Source organism: Pteropus alecto, unplaced genomic scaffold (assembly GCF_000325575.1).
Source record: "Pteropus alecto unplaced genomic scaffold, ASM32557v1 scaffold7, whole genome shotgun sequence".
In the NCBI taxonomy this organism is placed as follows: domain Eukaryota; kingdom Metazoa; phylum Chordata; class Mammalia; order Chiroptera; family Pteropodidae; genus Pteropus; species Pteropus alecto.
Window position 1 is genome coordinate 2,143,799 of NW_006494614.1, and position 24,999 is coordinate 2,168,797.

At 40.1% G+C, this 24,999-nt stretch overlaps 1 protein-coding gene across 4 annotated transcripts in view; it reads left to right on the top strand.

The window, feature by feature from the left end:
* The window catches only part of FAXC (failed axon connections homolog), a 59,503-nt gene that overhangs the window by 643 nt on the left and 33,861 nt on the right, over positions 1–24,999 (top strand). Inside the window, exons 1-5 of one of the 4 annotated variants that reach the window (XM_015600228.2) lie at positions 7–324; positions 5,668–5,803; positions 14,526–14,722; positions 24,024–24,247; positions 24,366–24,445. In XM_015600228.2, coding sequence (XP_015455714.1) covers positions 59–324; positions 5,668–5,803; positions 14,526–14,722; positions 24,024–24,247; positions 24,366–24,445 — 903 coding nt within the window. In that variant the 5' untranslated portion in view covers positions 7–58. Of the gene's footprint in view, positions 1–6; positions 325–971; positions 1,153–5,667; positions 5,804–14,525; positions 14,723–24,023; positions 24,248–24,365; positions 24,446–24,999 lie in introns of those variants that run through there. The other 3 variants (XM_006926280.2, XM_025042846.1, XM_025042845.1) reach the window with 3 other exon arrangements.

Here is a 24,999-nt window from a genome sequence, read left to right on the forward strand (position 1 = left end):
CTCTGCCCATGCGGGCGGCGCGGGCCCTGGGAGGGGCGCCCGCAGCCAGCCGCGCAGCATGCACTGGGGGGTTGGTTTTGCCTCGTCCAGGCCATGCGTGGTGGATCTGAGCTGGAACCAGAGCGTCTCCTTCTTCGGCTGGTGGGCCGGGTCCGAGGAGCCCTTCTCCTTTTATGGGGACATCATCGCTTTCCCTTTGCAGGATTACGGTGGGATCATGGCAGGGCTGGGCTCCGATCCCTGGTGGAAGAAAACACTTTACTTGACTGGGGGAGCTTTGCTGGCCGCAGCTGCGTATCTGCTCCACGAACTCCTGGTCATTAGGTGAGCCGGAGAGAGGGCCCTGCGCAGGGGCGCCGGAGGGGCTCCTGGCCAGGGCAGGGCTGGCGCGAGGGGGGCCCGTGCCAGCCTCTGGGTCACGCCGCCCAAATGTCCAGAGTCCTGTCCTTACCTTTCCCCCGAGGCAGTCTGTGGTCACCTGGCCATGAGGGGTAGTTTAGAGTTGACAGGAGAATTAAACTGGTACTGCTAGGGAAAAACATTTGTCTCCCAGTCTTTTGGTGCTGAAAGCAAAAAGTCTCTGGGCTGTTATGGAGCAAAATAGCATGTTATGAAATGCCCCTAGGAAGGTCCTAAGTGCAGTATGTTTGCAACAATAGAATTAGGCCCTGTACATATACTAAGTAACACTTTTATGAAATGTCTTATTTGTTTTTAGGAAATAATGCTGGAAGATTAACCCCTAACCTTATCTTTTACTTAAAGGTTAGTTCTTCATATTTCCTCCCCAAATGTTTAACATCATCAAAAGGCTGAAATTGCAAAATCTACGGAGACCTCTGGGTCCCTGTTAAAGATGCATGGCCAAGTGTAGTGTGCAGTTTTGATGCGGCCTTAACCTGGTTATCTGCTAGTCTGGTATTTAAAGCTAAGCACCATCTCCAGTTTAAGTGCCTTTGTTGTGTGAGCAGTAGGAGATCTGAGGACGAGACTAACACCAGAAGAGCATGTTGAACACAGGAGTCACCTGGTGCTATGAACCGTTGCATCTGCTGCCTGCCGCAGAATGTTTACAGGATTGACTTGGAAATACCAGAAAATGGAGGCCCCTGCCGTTGGTACATCCAGCCGGACATGAGATCTTTGAGTAGGGTAATACTATAGTCTACTGAGATGGTCGTTTGGCTAATTGATACGTTAATTTGTGATTAAAATTTCCCTGCGTTTGAGCCCTCAGTCACTGGGAGATGACCAAAAGCAGGCAGTTATCAATGACTTAGAATGTTCCTCATGGCCAGTATATTTTAAATAGTGAGAAATGTGTCCACATTGCCTTTTTCCAGTGGGGGAATCCTACACAATAGGTTGTAAACAAAGACAGTGATAGGTGACCTTTAAGAGGCCTGCAGGGATTCCAGGAGGACATTGTGACAGGCTAACTTAGGTATTGTGTATATTGTGAGAGGTGGGAAATCGTTTAGGTCTGGGGAAATGTACTGGCTTTCATATTATTTAGCCATAATTGAGAAGTTTTATTTTGAGTTTATTATACATTGAATGCTCTCACTTAGCACAGTGCCCTGATTCTAGTTGAACCAAATAATTTTAAAGTGAAATTCTCTCTAGATCATTTTATATTTTTGCTAATTTTGGAACTCTATTTCAAGCTATATGATACCTAAAACATTTGTGCAGTAATTTAAATGGTAACTCTGTTGTTTCTCTGTTATATCCCAGTCCAAAACCTTTTCAAGATCCCAAACTATGTGGCTTCTCACCAGTTGTACACTTAGTGGCTGGATTGAAGGCTCAACTTCACAGGACTGAGTCTAAACCTTGCTTAAATGACCTTGCAGAAATAGCAAGGATCTCTCTCGGAGCTTATCCTGTGAGCAGGCCACGCCCTGATAGGTGTGGTCACTGGACTGAGAGCCCTCTGCCCACAGATGTTCCCTTCCCCACTTAGGGGACTACCTGGATACTTTAGATTGAGGCGTTTTTAATCCTTGGTTTATTCACTTTTATTTCTTGACAGATGTTTAAGTTGATTTGGAAAACCCTGTTTTAACGCAAGTAATAAAAATGGCTGCCCATTTTTGAGCCCTTAGTAGGGTCTCTGCATAGAAGCACTTGAGTTACATGGTTGCATTTATCCTTCACAATTAACGTTGGATACTTGATCCCCGTTTCATAGGTAAGGATATTGTGGCCATGGAGGTTAAGCAACTTGCCCATGATCACGCAGTAAGAGGAGTCGGATCCAAATTCAAATCTGGGAATGTGTGTCAGCACAAAGTGAGGCTGCACTTTTTACCATTGCCTCCTAGAAAGTACCAAGTCTGAAATAGGTTTTGATGAGGGAGAGGAACAGAAATGTAGAGAATTGGGGCATTGTTCAGAGAAGACAGGCATATGGCAGGGACCTGAGTTTTTGACAGCCTCTAGGCACACAGGGATGGGGGAAAGACTGAGGAAGGTTGAGAACTGAGAATCAGAGTTTACATGATAGATACTTCCACTTAAGGTAAATCTAAGTTTCAGTTGTCTCTGTGGTTTAGACAAAACACAAAACAATCCAAAATATATGGGATGAACAATACACCTTGAAATGGCTATGCTATTTGAGTTCACTGGCAATTTTAGTCTTCACCACTGTACTTGGATTTGCTGCTGCATAGACTTAACCTTAATCTATGGCTATGTCTCCAGAATGGAAAGTAAAGTTGAGAATTATTTAGGTTTCATTAATGAGTATAACCAAAGTGAGTATTTTGGATTTTATCCATGTTTTTCTCACCAAAATATTTTTAAACAAATATAGTCCTGACCTTCTGTTTCTCTCTTTCTGAATGAAGGTATCCTAGCAGCTGTTTTAATTTCATTTGGCATTTGGAAATCTATTGTTTGTAAATTAAATGACTAAATAATGACTTTGTTAATGGTAGCTCATTTGCACTTTAGGCACAGGGGCTTACCCTGTCCTAGAAAACTTAGGGAATCAGCAGCACATGGGTCATCTGATTCCCATAAACTAACAGCTCATTAGCCATTCACAGAGGCATGGTCATCTGTGATGTCCTTCACCAAGAGAGTAGGGCTAGTCTTGCTGCTCTAAAAGTGTTCTCTTATCAGGGCACTTTAAAAAATATAACTGTTCAGGAAACAGGTCACCTGCTCCTCTGATCCTAAGTTAGAGAAAGGTTTCTGATGTGTGGAGGGAGGGTCCCAGGACCAAAATGGGTTCAATTCACTGTGCTTTGAATCAACTATGTGACTTTGGATCTGAGAATAAGCTGCTTGGTTACTCAGTTTCTTCACCTGTAAAATAGGGATGATAATAGTAACCTTCCTCATAGGATTGATTAAATGAGTTAACACATGTGAAATGCTTAGCACATAGTTTGGCATATAGTGAACATTCAAAAAAAGTTGGATGTCATTAGTTATTATAGACTTTTATCAGAAAGTTCCAGGCTTGAGTGGTCTGAGTCAAACTGGCTGTTTTAATAAAGTTAACTGAGGAATTGTCTATTTTGGTGTAGTTGAAGTACTTAAGATCTTGAGAACTGGAGCTATTAACCACTTGATCTTAAATTGATATTCCTTGGGCAAGTTATTAACCTCTCTGAGCTTCCATTTCCTTGTCTACTGTAAAATATAAGTACAGTATAATATACTGATTTTAAATTATAACAGTATCCACTCTGTAGTGTTACTGAAATAATTTAATATGCATTATGTATAAAAAGTCATTGGCATATGTGTTTGCTACATAGTTAGCATCCATTCTTATTATGACATGGCCTGAGTTAGCCATTAGAATTAGATTGTTTCTAATGGAAGTTTTAGATTTATCAAGTGGTGCAGGGCATTTTATATTTATCTCCTATCTTTTCAGTTCTTAAGTTTTTGCCCTGCTAATTTCCATGAAAATACCACTCTGTGACTTGAATTATTCGACTGGACAAAATCAGTTGTCATATTCACAGTTTTCACTTTTTAGGAACATAGTTTAAATGGCTTCTTAATTTTAACATTTGACCTCCCAAATATTTCATCAAATGAAAACATTTGTTTTATAGTAAAAATTGCCAAAAAACAGCAAATATTTTTATTCTTTTGACCAGTATTTTAAAAATGAGTCACTCCTAACTTGTTAAGTGGAATGGACATGCTGGTGGTAAACTTCTCCAAAAGAGTTTATTTTATTGACTGGAGATGCCGCAGTAAGTGAACATCTGTGTCATGATGTGATGAAGAGCTCTCCTTGCTTGGGTACAAGTACATGAAGGATTAAACAAGGAACGATGTGAGGGAACCAGAGGCTCAGGGAAGGCCAAGGGGAAGAGTGGGAAGTGGTTGGGTCGAGCGAATGATGGGAATTGCAGAAGGTTCCTATGGTGTAGAGGGACTTTGTGGAATGTTAAGATTTAGTAGCTTAAGGGGATGTGATCATATCTCTTTGAGAATAAAGTCCACTGCTCTTAGAGAATGCTTGATAGCTCACCAAATGTTTACAGATATTATCTTATTTAATTCTCAGGACAATGCTGCAGCATAGATACTGCCCTCACTTTCTGTGTGAGAGAGCAGAGGTCAAGAGTAACGTGGCCAGTAGGAAGCAGGGCTTGGACTTGACTGCATGTGTCCAGACTTGGAATTCAGCATTTGCTCTACTTTTGGTGACTTTTAAAAAACTGTACTAGGGAAGTCCTCCCCATCCAAAAAAAGTAGCCAAAGGAAAAGGTAGATATGTGGCTGAGACAGAAGAAAAGGGAGAGGTAATAAGCCGCATGCTGTGTGGTGAAAGTGGGAACTCTGGGAAGGCAGAGGGGATGAGAGAGCTCAGAATCTAGCTTCCTCAGCACCGAGGTGAAAGGTCAGGTAGGGGGATGGATAGTTTGGAAGAGGGACCAGAATACTCAGAGTCTTAGATTCCCTGCAGACTTGGGGCATGGCAGAGTAAATCTGCACTGTTATTCCATGGTCCTATGGATGAACAGACCACTAGAACAGTCTAGTGGTCAAGTATAGGCTCTAACTACCTGGTTCAGTTCAGGTCCTGCTGTTTACTAGTAATGTGACTGTGGCAAGTATAGGCTCTAACTACCTGGTTCAGTTATAACTACCTGGTTCAGTCCTGCTGTTTACTAGTAATGTGACTGTGGCAAGTTAATCCTCTGTGCCTCAGTTTCATCATCTACAAAACATGGATGATAGTAGTTCCGACCTTGTAAGGTTATTGTGAAGCTTAAATGAGATAATACCTATGAAGCCCTCAGAACGATGTCTGACATGTAGTAAGTGCAGAATATCATTTTTATTCATCCATCTTGTCCCTGGAAGATAAAAATAGCCAGTTGGGGTAGAGGTGGACCTGTACCAGACAGTACTCTTCCTGTCCATAGGCTACAGGTACCAAAGGCGACTGATACGTACTTTTCTGAGCTTGACTGATTTTTCATAGTAAAATCAGAGTTTATAAGGTTCTTTTGTATTTCAACCAAGCTTCCACACTCTAAGTGCTTCTGGGTGAGGTAAGCTCCAGTGACAAACAGATCTGCTTGTTCGTTGAGAAGCTACAGCCCAGCAGGGATCTCTGAGGAACTAAGGGAACTGAATATATAACACATGGATTGTTCTTTATTTCTGTTTTGGTTTTAACAGGAAACAGCAAGAGATTGACTCCAAAGATGCTATTATTTTGCATCAGTTTGCAAGACCTAACAATGGTGTTCCCAGTTTATCTCCTTTCTGTTTGAAAATGGAAACTTATTTAAGGATGGCTGACCTACCCTATCAGGTACTTGTGTGCACATGTTTTGTTCTCATGACAGCAGTATCGATTAGAGAGCAGTGCCTGATCGCTCATGGTGGGAACGGCTGGCACTTGGTGCTAGAGGCGGTGGGTATGAAAGTAGCAGTGCCTAGTCCTTAGTAGATACTTAGCAGACTTGACTCTAGGGTCCGTTGATTTTTACAACCAATTTAGTGAGAGATCAAAAGGATCTGGACTTTTTGTAGGGTTCAGGGCCAGGTTATTTTTTTCCTGACATTGAGTATACTTTGGTTAAGTTTGGGTCGGCCTACTAGGCAGCTATTAATAAAGGTGGGTATATCATCGTCTGACGTGGTTTTTCCTTTAGGTTTCTTTTTATTGACAGCTTATATTTTGTCTCTCATGACTCCTGGGGGCAGAACACCTAGCAGGCCACCAGGGAGAGATCTGTAGATTTTGTGAGAGTGTTTCCACAGTGCTCTGTGTTTTGTGTGAGTGACTTTCAGGGAAACAGTTGCCCACTTCAGCATTAGAGTGTGAACAAAGGAATGTATTTAAGGGTATATTTTTTTCTCTTGAGTAGTACTTGAGCTGTGTTTCACAAATTTGACAAGTCGTGTTTTCATTGTTATTCAATTCCGTGTATTTTTAAAAATTCCCTTATGTTTTTCTTTCTTACGTAATTCTAGCCATATGCATTTTTTTTTTTTAAACTTGACTTTTTAAATTTAAAAAAATTTTATGGTCAAAGCATGTAGTCTTTATGATATTAATTCCTTGGAATTTACTGACTCGAGCCTAGTGGGTAGCTACTTTTTTATAAATATTGAAAATAATTATGTATTCTCTGGCTATAGAGTGCTCTCTACTTGCTCAGGCATGTTTTAGTATATTGTTTAGACCTTCTATATCACTGCTTCAATTTTTTGTCTGCCTGTTCTAGCAGTTTCTGAAAGGAGTATGTTAAAATATGCAAGTCTTCTTGTTAATTTATCTCATTTTCTTGTCATTCTGTTCTTGTTTATGTAAAAGTATTTACATATTAGAGGTTATATTGTTAAGTCAATATAATATGAAAGCTCACATCTTTCACCATTTTGTTTCTTTTTCTAGCATATAGCAGCCATTTCTGTCCCTTATGATTTTTTTTAACCTTGAATTCTATATTATCAGATATTGAGATTGATTTGCCAGCTTTCTTTTGGCTCCTATTTGCTTGGGATATCTTTCTCCATCCTCATTCTCTATTTTTTGTGTATTTGTCTCTTGTAGACAATGTATTATTTATAGACAGTCTGAGAGTTCTTAATTGGTGAGTTTAATCCATTTATACTTTTTGTTATTGTTTTATTAGGATTTATTTCTAACATCTTATTTAATACTTTTATCCTTACTATTACTTTTAAAAATTTTTTTTCTCATTCCCTGCTTTATAATGGATAGCTTAAAGTTTTTTCTTGTCATTAAAACAAATTCTATTTTTGTTGTTATAATGGTTGCTCTTAAGATCGAAATCTGTGTTTATTCCTATTTATTTCTTAAATGTATCACATTTTGTATTTGCCTCTAATGATACAGGTATGTTAGCAGGTTCATGTGAACCTTGTGTTTCTCTTCCCAGCCCTCATCTTAATCATGTTGCTGTTTTCTAATGTTTTACTTCTGGAATTTTGGAAATACTATCTCTCTCTCTCTCTCTTTTTTTTTTTTGATTCTTTTTTGGACAACAAACCTTGCTAAGTTATTTGATTAGCCTAACTTCTCATATATCTAGCCTACAGGATTACTTCCTTGATGTATATTTTTAGTGAGACTTTAAGTGGCAAATCTTCAGTGGCTTCGCATGCCTGAGAATGTCTTTATTATGCACTTATATTTGATAATTCTATGTTCAAAGCTTTTTTCTTTCAGTGATTTAAACATTATATTTTCTTTTTGGGTATAAAATTAAAAAATATTGCTCCATTGTCTTTTTGCATTGATGCTGCTGTTGAAAAATCTAATGTTAATCTGATTGTTTTTCATTCTTTTTTTTCTCTGGAAGTTTTAGAATTTGCATTTAATCTTGAATTTCTTAAATTTCACTCTAATGTGCCTTGGTGTGGGTCTTTATGTACCTCGTTTGGTCCTTTATAAACTCTTTTAATCTGAAGTCTTTAATAGCTTTTTTTAATTCTGGGGAATTATCAGTTTTCTTCAAATATTTTCTTTTTTGTTTTCCCTTCTTTCCTCTTCCCTATTTTCTGGACACTGAAACCTCTGCTTTTATTTTCTGCATCTCTTAATGTATCCCTTTGTTCTTTTCTTCCTTCTGGAAGAAGTTATCTCTCTGAGCTTCTATTGCATTGCTCTGTTCTCTTCCTGCATCCATCAGGCTGTTTCTCTTATCTATGGTGTTCAGCTCTTATATCTTTCTTCTTAATATTTCCCCTTGATTTGTATTACTAATTTCTTCCTTTATCTCTTAGAGGACATTTATTATGCTAATTAATTTTTTGGTCCATCCCAATAATCGTGCTTCATGTTGTGTATATCCAGTTGCCCTTCTCTTACAGTGGTTGTACTCCTCAAGTGTCTGATAATTTTGGTTTGAGATCTCTTTTCACCAGGGATGTCAGCTTCCCTGCCTGGGAATTTGTACTGAGCAAGGGCTAAAGCTCAGGCCACAGGTTGTGTGCCTCTGAGGGTGTTGAAGAAAGGGAAGGAGGTGAGCCCCAGGCATCCCCAAATCAGTGTGGTCCCTCCTGTTTTCTGCCATTCTTCCAATTGACTCCCACTGGTGAGGGGTTTACCTTTATGTTCTCACAAAATAGCGTTGGGAAGAGGTGGCTGGAAACAGAGGAGCAGGGAAGTTGGATGGGGAGGACTCCTCACCCAGCCAAGCTTTTGGCTGCCCTGATAACGATATTACCCCTCCAACTCCTGATGCCCCATGGCTTGTGCTTTCTAAGCCAGTTTCTCTACCCGAGAGGGGATGGGCTCAACAGTGATCTTCCGAAGACAGCACTGGGATGAGATGAATGACATGCTCTCAGCTTGCTAAGTGCTGTAATGGAGCCTGAGAATATGATGCAGTGGCACCGAATCTGGACTCGGGTATGGGGGAGACCTAGGAAGGGATGGGGTCTTTATGGCTAGGAACCGGAATGCAAGGGTGAGTCTGGAGAGAGAAGCCGGGAGATTATTCAGGATTTTCTAAGCCAGTGATTGAGGAGAAAATAGCAGTAAGAACAGATGGCTTGACTCATCTAAAGGCATTGAATCAGATTTGAAAGATTGTTTAGCTTGGTGTTGGTGGTCAGCATTTGAAGTGTATCACTGAGGGACACAAATTGAAGGAAGAGGCTGCTGTCCAGCAGGTGCCTGTCTCTACTCCATCATCGCTCTTGACTAGATTGCCTCCTTTGGGTCCAAAACCTGAATTTTGTGCTATGCAGTCTCTATGTTTGCTTTCAAGATCTTGTGTGCACCCCTACCCCTGATTAAGTAAATCCTGCTGTTTGCAGTGGATGCAGCTGCTGTCAGGCTGTTCTGCCCTTTCCTTTCTTGTCTTCTAGCCATCAAGTGTTGATTGCCGTTGTCCTGTCTTTACCAGCAGCCTAACTACCTTTGTTCATATTTTAGAGCAACTGCGTTTAGTTAATGCAACTGATGCAGCAGAACACATGTCTCACTGTGAAGCTCAAAGCTATTACAGAGGCCTTTGAGAAGGGGAATGCTTACCCCTTCCAAAATTATTATGTCTTGTTAAGTATATTTTTAATAAAAGGAACGGTATAGGAGCATTTTTTTCTTCTGTGAGGTTTCTATGGAAAATAAATGGAGGAGGGTGTTCGGTGTGGGACAGAGATCTTAGGTAAAAGGAAAGTGGCTCTGTGGTTGAGAAAGGGATGCACTCTGCCTGCCTGGGTGCCTTGAGCCCCTGTGCCATCCATGAGCTTTTGTGTTGATTCAGGTGGTATCTGGGAGGTGCTGGTGGGCTCATTTCTCCACGATCAGTAGAGGGATTTTGTCATATTGCTAGGGAGTCCCACCCTCTGCCATTTCTTTGCTCTATGCCTTTAAAAAATTAAGATTAAAATGTCATATTCCTAAGAACATGACTTTATATTTGAAGATTTTTTATTTTAAAGCCTAAGTGAGACTGGAATAAATATTTGATGACCATTAGGCATTTGCAGGGCTTTTAAAAAAAGCCCGATGTATTGGTCATAGTTATCATCCTTTTAAAATCAGGATATAAATATTGGTAGGTCAATTTTTAAAACTTTTTATTTTGTAATAATTATAGATTCATAGGAAGTTGCAAAAAATGTAGGGACATCTTGTAAATATGGTTAATTTTTTTAAAACCGAAAATAGCTTTTCTTTTTTTTTTTTTTCAGATTTACATGTATGTGATATATGGTCTTTCTAAGTATTTCAAACAATACATAAAGTGTTAGTGGAAAATGAAAATTACCTGACATCCTACTAGCTAGAGATTACTGTCACTGATATTTTGACCATCCTTCCTTATATTTCTCTAGACATACATAAAGACAGATCATTTGCATGTATTTCACACATTAATTCTTTTTTAAATAATAAGAGAAAGAAAAAAGTAAGATAATGGCTCCTTTGGAATTCTCTGCTTTGGCTCTCAGTCCTAACTTTTGATGTTCTATTTATTTTCTGATCTTGTCTTTTTTCCCCCCCTGTTTGAAATTCTTCTAGGCTTCAGACAAGTTAAAAGAGTATGCTGAACACCCATGTGCCCTTTATTTAGATTAACCAATTGATAACCTGTTGCCTTCTTTGCTTTATTTCTCTTTATATGTTCCTTTATGGTCGATTTTTTTTTTTTTTTTTTTTTGATGAACCATTTAAGAGTAGGTTGCAGAAATCATGACACTTCACCCCTCACTACTTGAGAATGCATCTCCAAAAAATAAGGACATTCTTCCATACAACTATAATACATAGTGGGTACCTGGATTTTTTTTTTCTTTTTTTAGTATGTTATATTCCACAAAAGTTGCTCAAATTACCTCTAATTTAGTCAGTGGGAGGCCTTTCAAGATGGCTGCAGGGGTGCAGAAAATGTAATGGGTATAAATTTAGCTGAAAAGTCAAGGGCATCATGGCCATATAACAAATCAGAGTCCCAAGACACAGGAATTCTTTTAAGGTCTCAACTTCTCCATCTCTAAATGGTGATGGTGATGTTAATACTTCTGGTGAAGGCAATTTGTCAAACACTTCATGTGTATTTTCTGATTTAATTTTAGCAACTGCTATTACATTATCCCCATTCTAAAGATGAGGGAATTGAGGCCCAGGAAGGGGTAGGGAGAACTGTGAAGGTTCAAGGCCACACAGTGAATGAATGACAGAGCCAGAATTTTAAATCCAAAGCCTATGGCTTTCACTGATATACTAATAATGTAATTATGTGTAGATGCATTAATCCCACCTGGGACAGACTTGCAAGGGGAAACAATCGCTTGGAAAAAATATAGAGGATTAACCTCTTCATTCTTCATCTCAAAATTACTTTTAGAAACTACCCTCAGTGGGACCAGTTAGACTCTCATTGCTTAAATAAAAATAGTCTAAGATTTCTTTAATACATTTAAAGAAGTTAAGGAAATTATGTAATATAAATATATACCTATATAAACGTAGTTATTATTTTTAAAACATGCTTTTTATTTTAAAAGTAATATAACTACATTCAGAAAAATTGAAATACATGACAAAGATCACCTCCATGTCACCTATAATTTTGCCAATGACTTGACATTTTTGTGTTTCCTTTTAAAAATATTTTTTCGGTTCATCTAGTTTTCAGTTAGATATAATGATAGTGTCTCTAAAATGTTTCCTGCTTTTTAATCTCATATGCAGAATAAAATTCGATGATGAAAACATACTAGAACTTTCATTTTCATAAGGGTTGATCCTTAATTTTTATTACTCCAACTTAAAAAAGTGGTCTAGATAAAATGTACCAAGTACCCAGGGAGAGAGTAGTCTAGTGGGAAAGGCAGATGTGTAAACAGAAATTTTATAAGGGGAGAGGAATAGACACTGTACAGTGGAAACATGGAGGAAAGGCAGATAATGGCTACATCTTGGGGAAATAGTCATTAACAAGGTGAAATTTGAACTGAATTTTTGATATGGACAGGACTTTGCAGAGAATGGGAAAAGGAATTCCTATAAAAAGTGAAACGTGTACAAAGTCAGAGAGGTGGCAAAGAATTTAACTTTGTTTGGAATAGGTAGTTTGGAATTCAAGAGACCAGAGGGACTGATGGCAAGGAGGCTAGGCAGGAGGACAGTAGCTATTGTGGGCCTTGACTGATGTGAAGGGGGTTAGACTCGATCCATTAAAGCCCTTGGATAATTTGAGCAGCAGAGGTCTTGTAACTCATTTGTATTGCAGACAGTTTCCTCTGATGGTAATTTGGAGGCTAGATTACATTTGTGACTGACAGGAGTCCAGAAGGGAATATGTTTTGAGGATATGGGTGTTATCAAAAGAAATCTGAAACTAGCGCTATCTTATATGGTAAATTTACATCTTAGTGTACAAATTACAAGAATGTCAGATGTACTAGAAACCTTTAGAGATATGTGACATTTCCCCGCCGTCAACATCAAGGGTGATGTCTAGGGCTGCCGTGTATGGTTGTGCAGGTTGTTCACTGTACAAAAGTGCCTGGCCAAGGACTGAGGGCAAGGAGTACTTGCCAAGCTATGAGTCCTGGCATGGACTGTATCTACCCAGGGGAGGTTCCATTTCCCAAATTGCACAAAAGCAATACGGCTAACAGCAGCCCCAATAACTCCCTTTTCCAGGCAGGGCCCAGAATAAATTTCTTTAGAATAAGCAATGAGATAAAATATCGAGATACCAAGAGACAGAGTCAAAGTTTCCAGTACTCTCCATCAAAGACAGAAATATGCAACATTAAGGTAGTGCCTGCTATTTTCAGCCTCTCAAAAAGGTGATATTTCCTCAAAGGTCTGAGAAGCCTGGGACCTTCCAGCATAGTCCAAGCCCAGCCCTCTTGGGCACAAATGGACAGCTATGTTTAAGAGCCATGATATCTAGCCATAACCCTGTAATCTCACTGGAGGCCAAATTCAGTGATCATACATACCACACACAACATGCAAACATAATTCTTAGACACAGAGAGACTTAGAAATTTTGCAATATTCCGTGTTTTTTTTTTTATTCCTTGTGAGATGGACTGTTTGGTTTTGGGAAAGGCACATGCACACTTTGATGTGATTTAGGTGAAGACAATTAGAGCAATAGTCACCTTTGTTAATCTCAGTGATTTTTCACAGAAAACAAAATACCCAACTGGCAATTTTTTTCATTTCTCAGCAAATTTTGGTTTCCAGTCTAAAGGAAGGTTTGACCAGAGGTCTCCAGGAAGGGGGGGCCCTCACAGAGTTTTCTATCACCTGCATCTTTGCAAGGAGGTGTCTTCCTGTGGTGGCTGGTGGCCCTGATCCCAACGGTTACTTAAGTTTAATTTTGTTTCTCTAAGAGGTGATGAGGGTAAATGGATGCCCCAAAGCCAGAGGTGGACAGGTTGTGTGGGTCTGCAGGCCAGATTAGGCCCCTGAACTAAGAAGGATTTTCACATTTTTAAATAGTTGAAAAAAGTCAAAAGAAATATAATGTTTTGTATATTACAGTCACATTTTAGTGTCCATAAACAACTTTTTATTGCCACTTTCATTCATTTACATGTTGTCTGTGGCTGCTTTCATGCTGCAGTTGCAAAGGTGAGTCGTTGAGACAGAGACCAAATTTACTGTCTGGCCCTTTACAGAAAAAGTTTGCTGACTGCTACTCTCGAGAAACAGTTTAAAGACGTAAATGACTGATGTATTTAAAATGTAATGATGTTTTTTAAAAGAGAAAAATAGCTTTATTGAAATAGAATAGGCACACTATAAACTGCACATATTTAATGTATACTTTGATACATTTTGACATATGTAAATACTCAGTAAAACACCACCCCAATCAAGATAGTGATGTTTGCATTACCTATTGAATTTCCCTGTGCTCCTTTGTAATCCTTCCATTCTGTTACTTCTTGTCCCCCATCTTCTCTGGCAAACACTGATTGGCATTCTGTCATATAGATTAGTTTGTATTTCCTAGAGTTTTATATAAATTGAATCCTACAGTAAGTACTCTTTTTTTGGTTTGGCTTATTTCATTTAGTAACACTGTCTTAAAATTCATCCGTGTTATCGTGTGTATCAGTAGTTCGTTCCTTTATATTACTGAGTAATATTCCATTGTAAATTTGTAGAAGAATTTGCTTAGTCATACCTCTTCCTGGGCATTTGATTTTCCCCCTGGTTTTTGACAATTGCAGATAAAGCTTCTGTGAACATATGTGTAGTTTTTGCATGGATTTATGCTTTCTTTTCTTTTGGGTCTCTTTCTCTCTCTCGTACTCTCTCTCTCGTACTCTCTCTCTCTCTTTCGACAATAAGTCAGAGCCCATGATAAAAATCTATGGGAGTAAAGTAATATTGTCATGTGAGAGAAATCTTTTTTTTTCCCAAGTGTAACCATTTATTCTTTTGAAGAGTTTATGTGCTGAGAACATTCATTTGGGTAGTATAGTTGCTATCAAATATACAGTTGGAATGTCTGTTTCTGTTAATCATTCAGTGAAATATAAATAAAACATTGTTTTTATCTTTTTAAAATTCTGCTTAGAATTATTTTGGTGGAAAACTCTCTGCTCAAGGGAAAATGCCTTGGATTGAATATAATCATGAAAAAGTTTCTGGCACAGAATTCATAATCGACTTTCTGGAAGAGAAACTTGGAGTGAATTTAAACAAAAACCTTGGCCCTCATGAAAGAGCCATCTCCAGGGCAGTGACGAAGATGGTGGAGGAACACTTCTACTGGTGAGTTCCCTGGGGTGCTTGATGAGTGCTCAGGGCCTGTCCCCATCCTTTGGAGTGAGCCAAGTTCTGTGTCCCTTTTCAGACACCCCCAAACCTTTTGTTTCAAAAAGAAAACTTTTCAAAAGTTTTCTGGATTCTGACTTAGAGGTCACAGTTGTGACTGTTAACTTTCTAGGTATCGAGAGCAGGATTGACGCTGTCTGTAGAGGCCCAGCTTGTACATATTTTAGGCTTTGTGGGCCATGTCTCTGTAGTAACTCTAGTTGATTTTTGAACAATGTGGGGACTGTGGGGCACTGACCCTCACACAGTTGAAAATCCACGTATAACTTTTGACTCCCTCAGAACTTAACTACTAACAGCCTAGTGTTGACCAGAAGCCTTACAGATAACATAAACAGTCAATTAACATATATTTTGTATGTTATATGTATTATATATTACATTATATATTACATTCTTATATATTACATGTATTATATATTACATATTATATATTACATTATATATTACATTCTTACAATAAAGCAAGAGAAAATGTATTAAGAAAATCATAAGAGAAAATACATTTATAGTACTTTACATATTTATCGAAAAAAAATCTGTGCATAAGTAGACCTGTGCAGTTCAAATCTGTGCCGTTCAGGGCTCAGCTGTACTCACCTTTGCCCTGCTGTCGTAGTGCAAAAGGGGCCATAGATGACATGCAAATAAATAAGAATGACTTTGTTTCAATAAAAGGACTATAATTTGAATTTAATTGAAATATAAAATATTATACTTTTGATTTTTTTTTTCTCAACCATTTAAAAATGTGAAAATTGCTTAGCCCATGGCAGTCATTGGCTGACCCCCGATCTAGATGGGAGCTCACCGAGGTGAGGTAGATATTTCAGTAGATGGGGCTCCTCACCAATACAAGCTGCCAAATTAAAGTAACAATGCAGCAGGTACCCAGAGGAGGGAGCAGAAACCTACGTCAGGGGGTCCTAGGCGAAATAAATTATGCCAGCTTTGAAAGATTATTGTCAGTTTTCCTTAGTTGACAAGAGAGTCTCTGTGTTCCAGAAGTAAAGCATCCTACTGCTTTCCAAGTGTCTTCGCCCTGATTGCCTGACTCCTAGCTCATATTCCTTGGCACAGAAGCATCACACACACTGTGTTGATGAGCTGACTCCGTTCTGCACGTGGCGCTGTGCTGGCTATGACGCCGTGTGGGTTAAACAGATATGGTTCTTCTTGCTTTACAAACTCATCATCATGTGGGTTTTCTTTTTCTTTTTCTTTCATCCATTTTCTGGAGTTTTAGCACCTTTCTATACACCCCCAGTAGGTAAAAGAAATTTTCTCTCTGATTTCTGCAAACTTTCTCTTTTTTCAGTGATTTAATTAAGAATTGCTAAGCTCACTCTTTTTGGGGGGGCATTAATTGTTACTCCTGGGTCAGTAGCTCACCCAGTAGCTTTTACCTCGCCCACTGAGAAGCTGTCTACTCAGTGTGGGGTTGACGGTAGAAGGTTCTTCACCATCACCTTCCTATTTCATCTCTTCGGCTCTCTTTCTAAAGAGAAAGCTTACTGTTCTGTCTCTTGGACTTTAAGTGATCCTCTATTTTTCTTTTCCTCTTTCTACTTTCAGTTCTTGCCCAGTTTATTCCAGGGCTGACCTGAAGTCCCACTTCTCTTCCCATCTCACACAGAGGTGAAGGTGGTGGGAACAAAAAGGGAAGCAGGCAGAGAATAGAGACAAAGATGCAGATCTGTGTGGTAGTAATCACGGACTGAATCCTGGAATGAACCCAGGTTTTTTCCTTATAGTAATACCTGTGGAGAACTGCTGGACCTCCCATCTCAAAGAGTGCAGGGGTTTGCAGTGTGGACCAAAATGCATGATTGCATGTGAGATGCTTAGCCCCAGAGAAAAGCCTGTGGGACAGAGCCTGTCTTACCTGCTTGCCAGGTTCCAGTCCCAGATTCGCAGCGATTGAGGGAAGTGATGAACCAAAACAGGGCCACCATGCTGACTCTCAGTGCCTTGCCTTGATGTGGCCCTCCAAAGCGCTTCTTTATTTGATCAATTGGGCCCATTAATGGAGGGGAGGGGGTTGCTAGCGCTTTGTCAGGTGCTTGAAAAGAAGCTGAAAACCTTACATTTCAATTGGTACTTTTGTTACAACTCTCATTTCTGCAGTGGTTCATAAAATTTATATTCTGGTTAGAAAGACTTATCTGGCAAGATTCCAGAGTACCACCCATCACTGCTTCTAGTTCTAGGTGTGTGCAATGTTTTGCATATGTTTACTTCCTGGTAGACGTTTATCTTCTCTTCTTTCTCCTTTCTCTTCTTGGTCCTTGCTCATATTTGCTGTGGGGCAGGGTGTGGTGGGAGAGGGAAGGATGGTTGAAGGGAGGGGTGGAAGAGAGAGCCAGAGGTGGTACCCTGGTAGGGAAGAATCTTAATTTTATAGACCACAAACCCCCAAGTGTTTGGGGAGTTTTTTGGCTCATACATAGACTTCTAGTCTCTTTAATTAAGAAAATACTTTTTTGGATTAGCTACTATTTCTCATTTGTATCTCCTTAAGAGTTAATTTGAGGAAGAAATAATGAAGGTGGGTTGTCAGTTCTTGACTGAAATGCAAATATAGTGAGCTTTCAAAAAAAAATTCCTGATTCCTCCAATTCCCCTAAGTTTCTAGTAGCAGAAGGAAAAACAGACATTTCTCTTTTTCATAAGGTTTCTAAACCTTTAGCCAACTTCTCGCTCTGGGGAGATGCTGAACAGGTTTTCCCTGAAAGCTCTAAAGCCCAATGGAGAAAAGACTAGGTCTCCTCATGGTAAGAAAATACCAGAGGCAGAGAATCTGTGAACTCTCCTCCCTTAGCCACCTCACTTCCATCTCCTTTTCAAGTCTCACAGGCAAAACACCAAATGTGCACCTGTGGAAACTGGGGCCAGCCTAGGGAACTGACCACTGTATGTAGGAAGATATTATAAGTACGAACTTTCCATGAGAGCTTGTTAAATTCTGAGACTCCATAAGCTCCAAGTATATACTGTCTGTATATACAGTGGTAGAAGAGGTGGAATTGATTGTTTGACTCAGTGGATTCAATTATCTGGAGTTTTCAGGTATGTTTATTTTGGTCTGAAACTTTAAAACTATTTCACTTCAGGTGTGATTTTCTGAAGAGCAAAGACAATGGGAAGCTGTATGTAATGTGACATAATTCTGAAGCTCTGTTTTAGGTCTGTTCAGATAAGCACACTCAGCTAGCTGTGCACTTGAAAACCATACAGCTATGTTCCACTTGCTTTATAAAACTATTACAAAAGATGAAGAAGACCGATTTTAATCTCCTTTGTTCCACTGAATGCATAAGTTAGATCTAATGCAGGCAAGTCGGTATAAAGGGAAGTCTGAGAGACACAGGGTCACATTACTGAGATGAAATTGATTTTTGGTAACAGAAACCGTAACTTCTGTGTGACATACTGTCCCCTCGTGGACATCAGAGAGTGTCTTAAGAGTCTTCCAACCCTATGGGGAAGTGCGTAGGGCACTGTTATCAAACTAGCCATAACATTTTCACCCATAAAAATATAGGCGTTAGAACAGGAAATTCAAAATCACTTCTTAGGTGGCCATAATTTTTAAAATTTTGAGTTTGGTTTTTGGTATAGTTTCTGTGAATGGGGAGGTGGGAAGCTTTAATAAAATGACTTACCCAAGGTCTTCTCTAAAAGCCAGGAGACTCTCCCTGATTACAACTCAGTTACTGTATTCTCCTCTGATAACTCCCTCCCAGTGTTAGATGCAGTGAGTGAAGGCTCTTATTTGGAGGAGCTAATCTAATGCCTGTGAAATGTGGTGAAACTACAAAAGCCCATCATATGCTCCTGCTGCACCCTGGAGCATTCAGAATACAAGCAAAATGTGGCACAACACCGAGAAAGGCGGTCATGGTCGGGAAGGCTACGAGCAAGGCCTCACCCATCAAACGGTGGTTTGCTATGGTTTGCAGTTTCCCGCACACTGATATTCATTAAGCTACGGGCCAGGTCTCATGTTAGGTTGTAATGAGAGAGATTTTCATTAAAAATCCGGAGTTGGCTTTTTCCTCCCTGTCGTCTTGATCTTTTTTAAAACATGTTCGTTCAGGGTTTATTCTTTAGTTTTGACTCAGATAATCATCCTTAAAAAAAAAACCCAAAAAACTCTTTGACCCCATTTTCTAGGAGAGATCAGATACATCAGTTGCAATAAAGAACATGAGTATCAACTTCCTGGAAAGAGACTCTCAGAATGATCAACTATTTTAATTGCTCAGCCTAGTGTAGTTTCCAAATTAGCCCTCTGTTGCCTCTCCCTTCAAGAATTCATGACTCCTTGTGCGGCAGGCCTCTCCCCAGTGGAGAGTGATACAAATCTCAGAAGAGAGCAGTGGCAGCCCCTTCTTCATTCTCCATAGGTACTGCAACTCTTTCCATTTTTCTTTTTAAATATTGTTACCCCTTAGAAACGGTTAGTGGTAGCTGGCTCAGAAGTGAAGCCTTTTTTCATTCGATCAATAATCCATTCTTTCAGCAAACTTAGTGAATGAGCGACTACTAGTGGCCAGGCATTGTGCAGCAGGGAGTGTGGGGGTGTGGGTGTGTGTGTGTTGGGGAAAGCAAGGTGATGAGAAGCTATCTTTGTCCTCAAGTGGCTCACAGGCTGGAGAGAGACATCGAGCCTTTATAATGGTTAGTGCTGGAGGAGAGTTTGAAGGACCAAGCAAAGGCAACCAGTAGCTGCTGGAGAGATGAGGGAAAGGCTTCCCAGAGGAGATGGTGTCACAACAGAATCTAGGGACAATCAGAGTTGCAGGTGAAGCAACTGGGCAGTAGGGAAGGATTAGGATATCCAGGCATAGGGAGCAGCATCTGCAAAAGTTTTGAGGCACAAAAGAGGCATTTGGGAGGCACATGTAATTCTGTATGGTGGTATATGGGGCGGTGCAGAGTGATGTGTTGGACCATGGGGAGGAAGCGGGCATACTGATCAAAAGAGCTATGAGGAGTTAACGAATGACTCTGAGAAGCAGTGTGATGTGATTAGATTTGTAAGCTCTTTGTGGCTGCCTTGAGGCAAATGGATTTCTGGAGGGCCTTGCGGGGATATCAGGAGACCTGCTAGGAGGCCACTGTCCTCAGAGATGAAAAATAATGAAGGGGTGAACTACAGTGTTAATCGAGTTAGAGAAAAGGGCAGGCTCCTAGGATGACTGGCTGTCAGGAGCGAGGGATAGGGAACATTGAGGAATAACTCCTGGGCTTCTTTCTGGGTTGGGTGAGGAGGAGCACATTTGAAGGGAAGGAAGATGATGAGTCCATTTTTGGAAGTCGTGGTTTGCAGCTCCTGAAGACCTCTTATGACATCCATGGATTTGAGAACAGAAGTCTGGGCTGGATATGGAGTTGGGAGTCATCGGTGAAATCATGGGCGGGAAATAGATTGCCCCGTGAGTGAGACATAAGAAGATGAAAGGAATAAAGATAAAAATCTTGAGAATGTGTAAGAGGTGAGAGGAAAAGCAGTGGAGATGTAAGCTAAGGGAGAATTTTAAGGAAGATGCCAACATTTTTGGATGCTCTAGAGATTTCAAGAAAGGTACGTGTGGAAAGAAGTTTGATTTGGATTTGGCAACGAGGAGGGATTGGACAGGCGTGGTATCGTGGAGTGGCACCTGGTGCAAGCCCCGCCCCGTGGACAGAGTTTTCAGGAAGTATGATTGCAGGAGGAGGTAGATTCGTGATTGTAATAGTGTGGAAGCATGTGTCAGTGATGTTATTGACCTATAGTAATTGATTTAGGAATCCATGAAGCACCCATTTTCTTTTGTATTTGAAATTTATGTACACTTCGTGAGGCTTGATCTTGAAAGAGCCTGTCTGGCCCTCATTTGTTCACTCTCTTCCTGACGCGCGTCTACAATATTGGGCTTAGGGAGTGAAAGAGAGGACAGAAATCAAGATCAGGGCAGGAAAGAGAAGGGAGAAAGACCAGACAGTTTCTGAGATTATCTAGCTGCGAAATTCTGAATCAGCCCAGTGTTCCTTCTTCTGTGGCCTGCATTCAGCTTGCTACTGCAGGTAGAGAACCTTACACTGTTGAAATGATGGGGGCTTCTCCCTTCTCAGCTGTCAGTGTGGCCCAGACAGCTGCTTCTTCCATCTGCACCTACTACTCTAATCCATTAGTCTTATAAAGCTCTGTACCCATGCTGTGTCCTCATCTTCTGTACATGGCCTTGTTTCCTGCTCTACAGAGGAAACTGATATCATTTGGCAGAAACTCTGAACATTTCTGCAGCCCCTCACCTCTTGCTACACCCTTCTTCTCTCCATCTCAGAGAAAAGTGATGTCCTATTTCTGTCCAAGCTGGGCCTTATAGCCTGGCCATCTAACTTTCTAACTTGCCCTTGAACTGTTGTTTCCCCATCACCACTCCTTATCCTTCAAACTTCCTTAGAAGACCTGTTCTCCACTCACAGCTTTAAAACTGCCACTAATGCCCCCGTCTACACATTCTCTATCTTGAGTCTAAAGCCTTCTGAGTTCTCAACCTTTAGGACATCCTCAGTTGGAGGGTCCCATGGGAAGTTCACATGTAACAAATTGACTCATCTTTCATCAACTAAGTCTGTTCTACCTTGTGTATTGCCAGTATTGGTTCATAGCATTATTACCCACTTAAACCATCAGCTTGGGAGAAAACACCTAATTTCTCTTTACTGCCTAATTCTGTATATACGTTGGTCTTTTTCTCATATCTCAGTATTTTTCCTGTGCATTCTCTATTCACCATCCTCTGTGCCATCACCTTAGTTCAGTCCATCATTTCTTGCCTGGTCTCACTGTGGTCTTCTAGCCAGCCATCTTCTGCCAGTTTCTCCATTTTTAGCCCTTCCTTCACATCACCAGAAATCTGATTATGTTTCTTGTCTGCTTAAAATCCTTCAAATGGTTAAACTTTGATTTCAAAATAAAGTTCAGCCCCCTTTGCATCAGACCCACACTGATCCTCGCCCATCCTTCCATCTTCAAACTCTTACAAGCGTCCTCAGGCATCCTGGCCCCACAAACCGGTTCTGAAGTTCTTGCAGTTTATCAACCAGCCAGTGCTCGCTTCCTGCACACACCTTCTTTCTCTGCTCTGCCTGGTGAGCTTCTGCTTATCCTTCAAGATCAGTTATGTTTATGACAAACCCTGTGTAATTTGCCTACAAAGAGCATATTTTTTCCCCATATCAACTTGTCAGTTTAGAGCCACTATATTCCTTATTTTTATACTTTATATGCTTTCTGGATGCTGTTATTACCTGGTCATGCTTAATTAAGGATAATTTAGGTTTTTTTTTAGTTTTTATTTTTATCACGGTGACATTGGTTAACAAAATCCAGCAAGTTTCAGGTGTACAATTCACAGTCAGGTATATATATTGCATTGTGTTCACCGCCCATAGTTAGATTTCTTTCTGTCACCACATATTTGACCCCTTTTGCCCCGTCTACCTCCCCCATCCCTGGATAATTTAGTTTTATTCACAGAACATTGTCTTCCAAAATAATGAAGGTCAGTATAGCCATTTTATTGTGAATTTAGATCTAGTACAATTAGAATGAAAGTGCTGAGTTATTCTAATGGAAGGTGAAAATTGACACCTTAATTACTTAGTTGCAGGTGTAAAGAAGAGCAAATGAAAAAGCATTTAGTATAAATGTTTTTAAGGAATTTACTAGAAGAAATGTGAGATCTTTTATATCAAAAACTCCATTGACTACACATTAATTAGTCACCATTACAATGTACTTTTTCCTCTTTTCAGCAAAATCCACTTCTTGATCCCTCAGTACTTTATTTTGAGAGACTTATGAAAAAGAGGTACACAGAGTTTTCTAACAAGATTTGTAGGCATTCCTTTAAAAAGGTAATAAAGAAGACTTATGGTTGTACAGAGTGTGTTCAAATTGGTTGTAGGACTTTTCACTAAAAATTAAGAGTGCTTAAAAATTTTTAAAGAAATCTGTTTTTCTTATTTTCATTTTGTAGAGGAAGGAACACTGAAAACAATGGAACAATATAAAATGATCAAAATTTCGGGGCCCCTTTTTTGCCTTTTCTTGAGGTGGAAAGTAGTGACAATTTACTATCATCCCTTGTGCTCTCTCTGTAAAAATATTATTCATTTTTCTCATCTTGTTGAAGTGGCCATTACTGTTATATCAACCAACAGTAGGAGTTGAGATGATTGCTAATACATCTTTTATTGCTAATTATGAGGAAAAACTAAATATCTTATGACTGTACACTCATAGCTACATTTTTTCTCAGCCTTCGATAGGAAACGCCTTTAATTTCTATCTACCAACATTCAACACTGTTAACCATAAAAAACTTCCTGCAGCCACAGGTTCAGAGAACAGTATCAGCAAAGGCCCAGATATTGCAACCAGCATAATGCGTGAACAGTGAATAGCTGCTTAACTGTTCATACATACATATTACATAGAAGCATCTGGATGGGTGAGTTTGCCACAGGCATCACCCAGATGGGAAGAATGATTCCACCAAGTTTTTTTGGTATTTGTATTCATTTTAGGGTCTTGGAAAACAAACCAAAGCAGAGAGTTGACTTTCTGCAGAGCAAGTTGTTAATGTAATATTTATAATATATATTATTTATAACGAACATATCTACTTCCTAATTCTGTCACAAAGACAAAAGTTTTTTTTAATCCTTTTATATCATGAAGTATAAAATGCATGCACAAGTGTGCAAAACAAAAATATGCAGCTGAACACAGAGCATATACCTGTGTAACCATTGCTTTGATCAAGAAAAAGAATGAAGCCAGCACTCTAGTCACTGCCAGATGTTCCCCTGTAGGGAGGTACGCACTATCCTGCCTAAAAGCCTTCCTACTTGTTTTCTGTGGAGTAGCCTAAGAGAAAGCAAAAACATGGCCTTGGGGGATGGGAGGGTCTGAGGGCGGGTACCAGGGGAGATTTGGCGGAATTGTAGCATGGCATCGTTATCTAGATTTGGTTCTGTGTCTCTCACAGGTCCTAAGTCTAGGCATCAACTAGAGCCTGTTGTAATATTTGCCATGCAGACTGCTTTTAAAAAAAATAAAAGCTACAAGGATTCAGTTCCTCCAGAGTGTGCCTAATTCTGAAGTATTGGTTGGAAATTGACCCTGTGGAGCTGATATGTATCTAATGCACAGTAGTAACTTGTTTCCACACAATTCCAGGACGTTAGCTTATTGCCAGTGGGTGGACAATCTCAATGAGACCCGGAAGATGCTCTCTCTTAGTGGTGGTGGTCCCTTCAGCAACCTGCTGAGGTGGGTTGTGTGCCACATAACGAAAGGAATTGTGAAACGCGAGATGCATGGCCACGGCATTGGCCGCTTCTCAGAGGAAGAGATTTACATGCTGATGGAGAAGGACATGCGGTCCTTAGCAGGGCTTTTGGGTAATGTATCACACCTATTTTATATTTTCTCTCTTTACTTTTTGCATGTTTGGTAAAGCACTGTTAGTTTACTGATTTAAAGTTTTATTTTGGTTGGTTTCTTTGCTTCCATGTGTAGGTTGCTGTCTCACCATGGGTTTAATTGTGCTTGGGAAGCCCCTCAAAGAGAAGCACAGAGCTGCGTGTGTCCATGGGCGGGTGAGGATGCTCAGAGTTGAATGATGCACCCTTGTTTATCTGGTCGGCTGGGCTGATGTGATTCTGTACTGGGCAGAGCTTGAGTCTTGGCTATGACAATTCATAAATATCATTTGAATTCAGGAGCTTCTATGTATGAAAAGTTGTCCTCTCCTGGGGACAACTAATGTGTAGGGAGCCAGGCCCTCTGTGTGACTAGTCATATGATCCAGTCCTTTGGGCTGCTGATTTTGTTTAGAGAAGGTGAGTTTTCACTGGCCCTCTCTCAGTGCCCTCATCTCCATTCTGGAGCACATTAGGTACCTCATCTCTAGGAAGTGGGGTTTGGGATTTGTTTTGTTGAAACCTATCTGGGGCCCCAGAACTGGTGGCTGTGCTGGGCATAACCTGCCCCCTACAAGGGACCCACTCTGATTGGCTTACTGGACCTGGAGTCCTCCCCTGAACCCCAGACTGCAGAGGGAGATCCCAACAGCACATCCAGCTCTCGACTAGTTTTGCTGTGTTGTGTGTGTGTGTGTGTGTGTGTGTGTGTGTGTGTGTGTGTGTGTGTG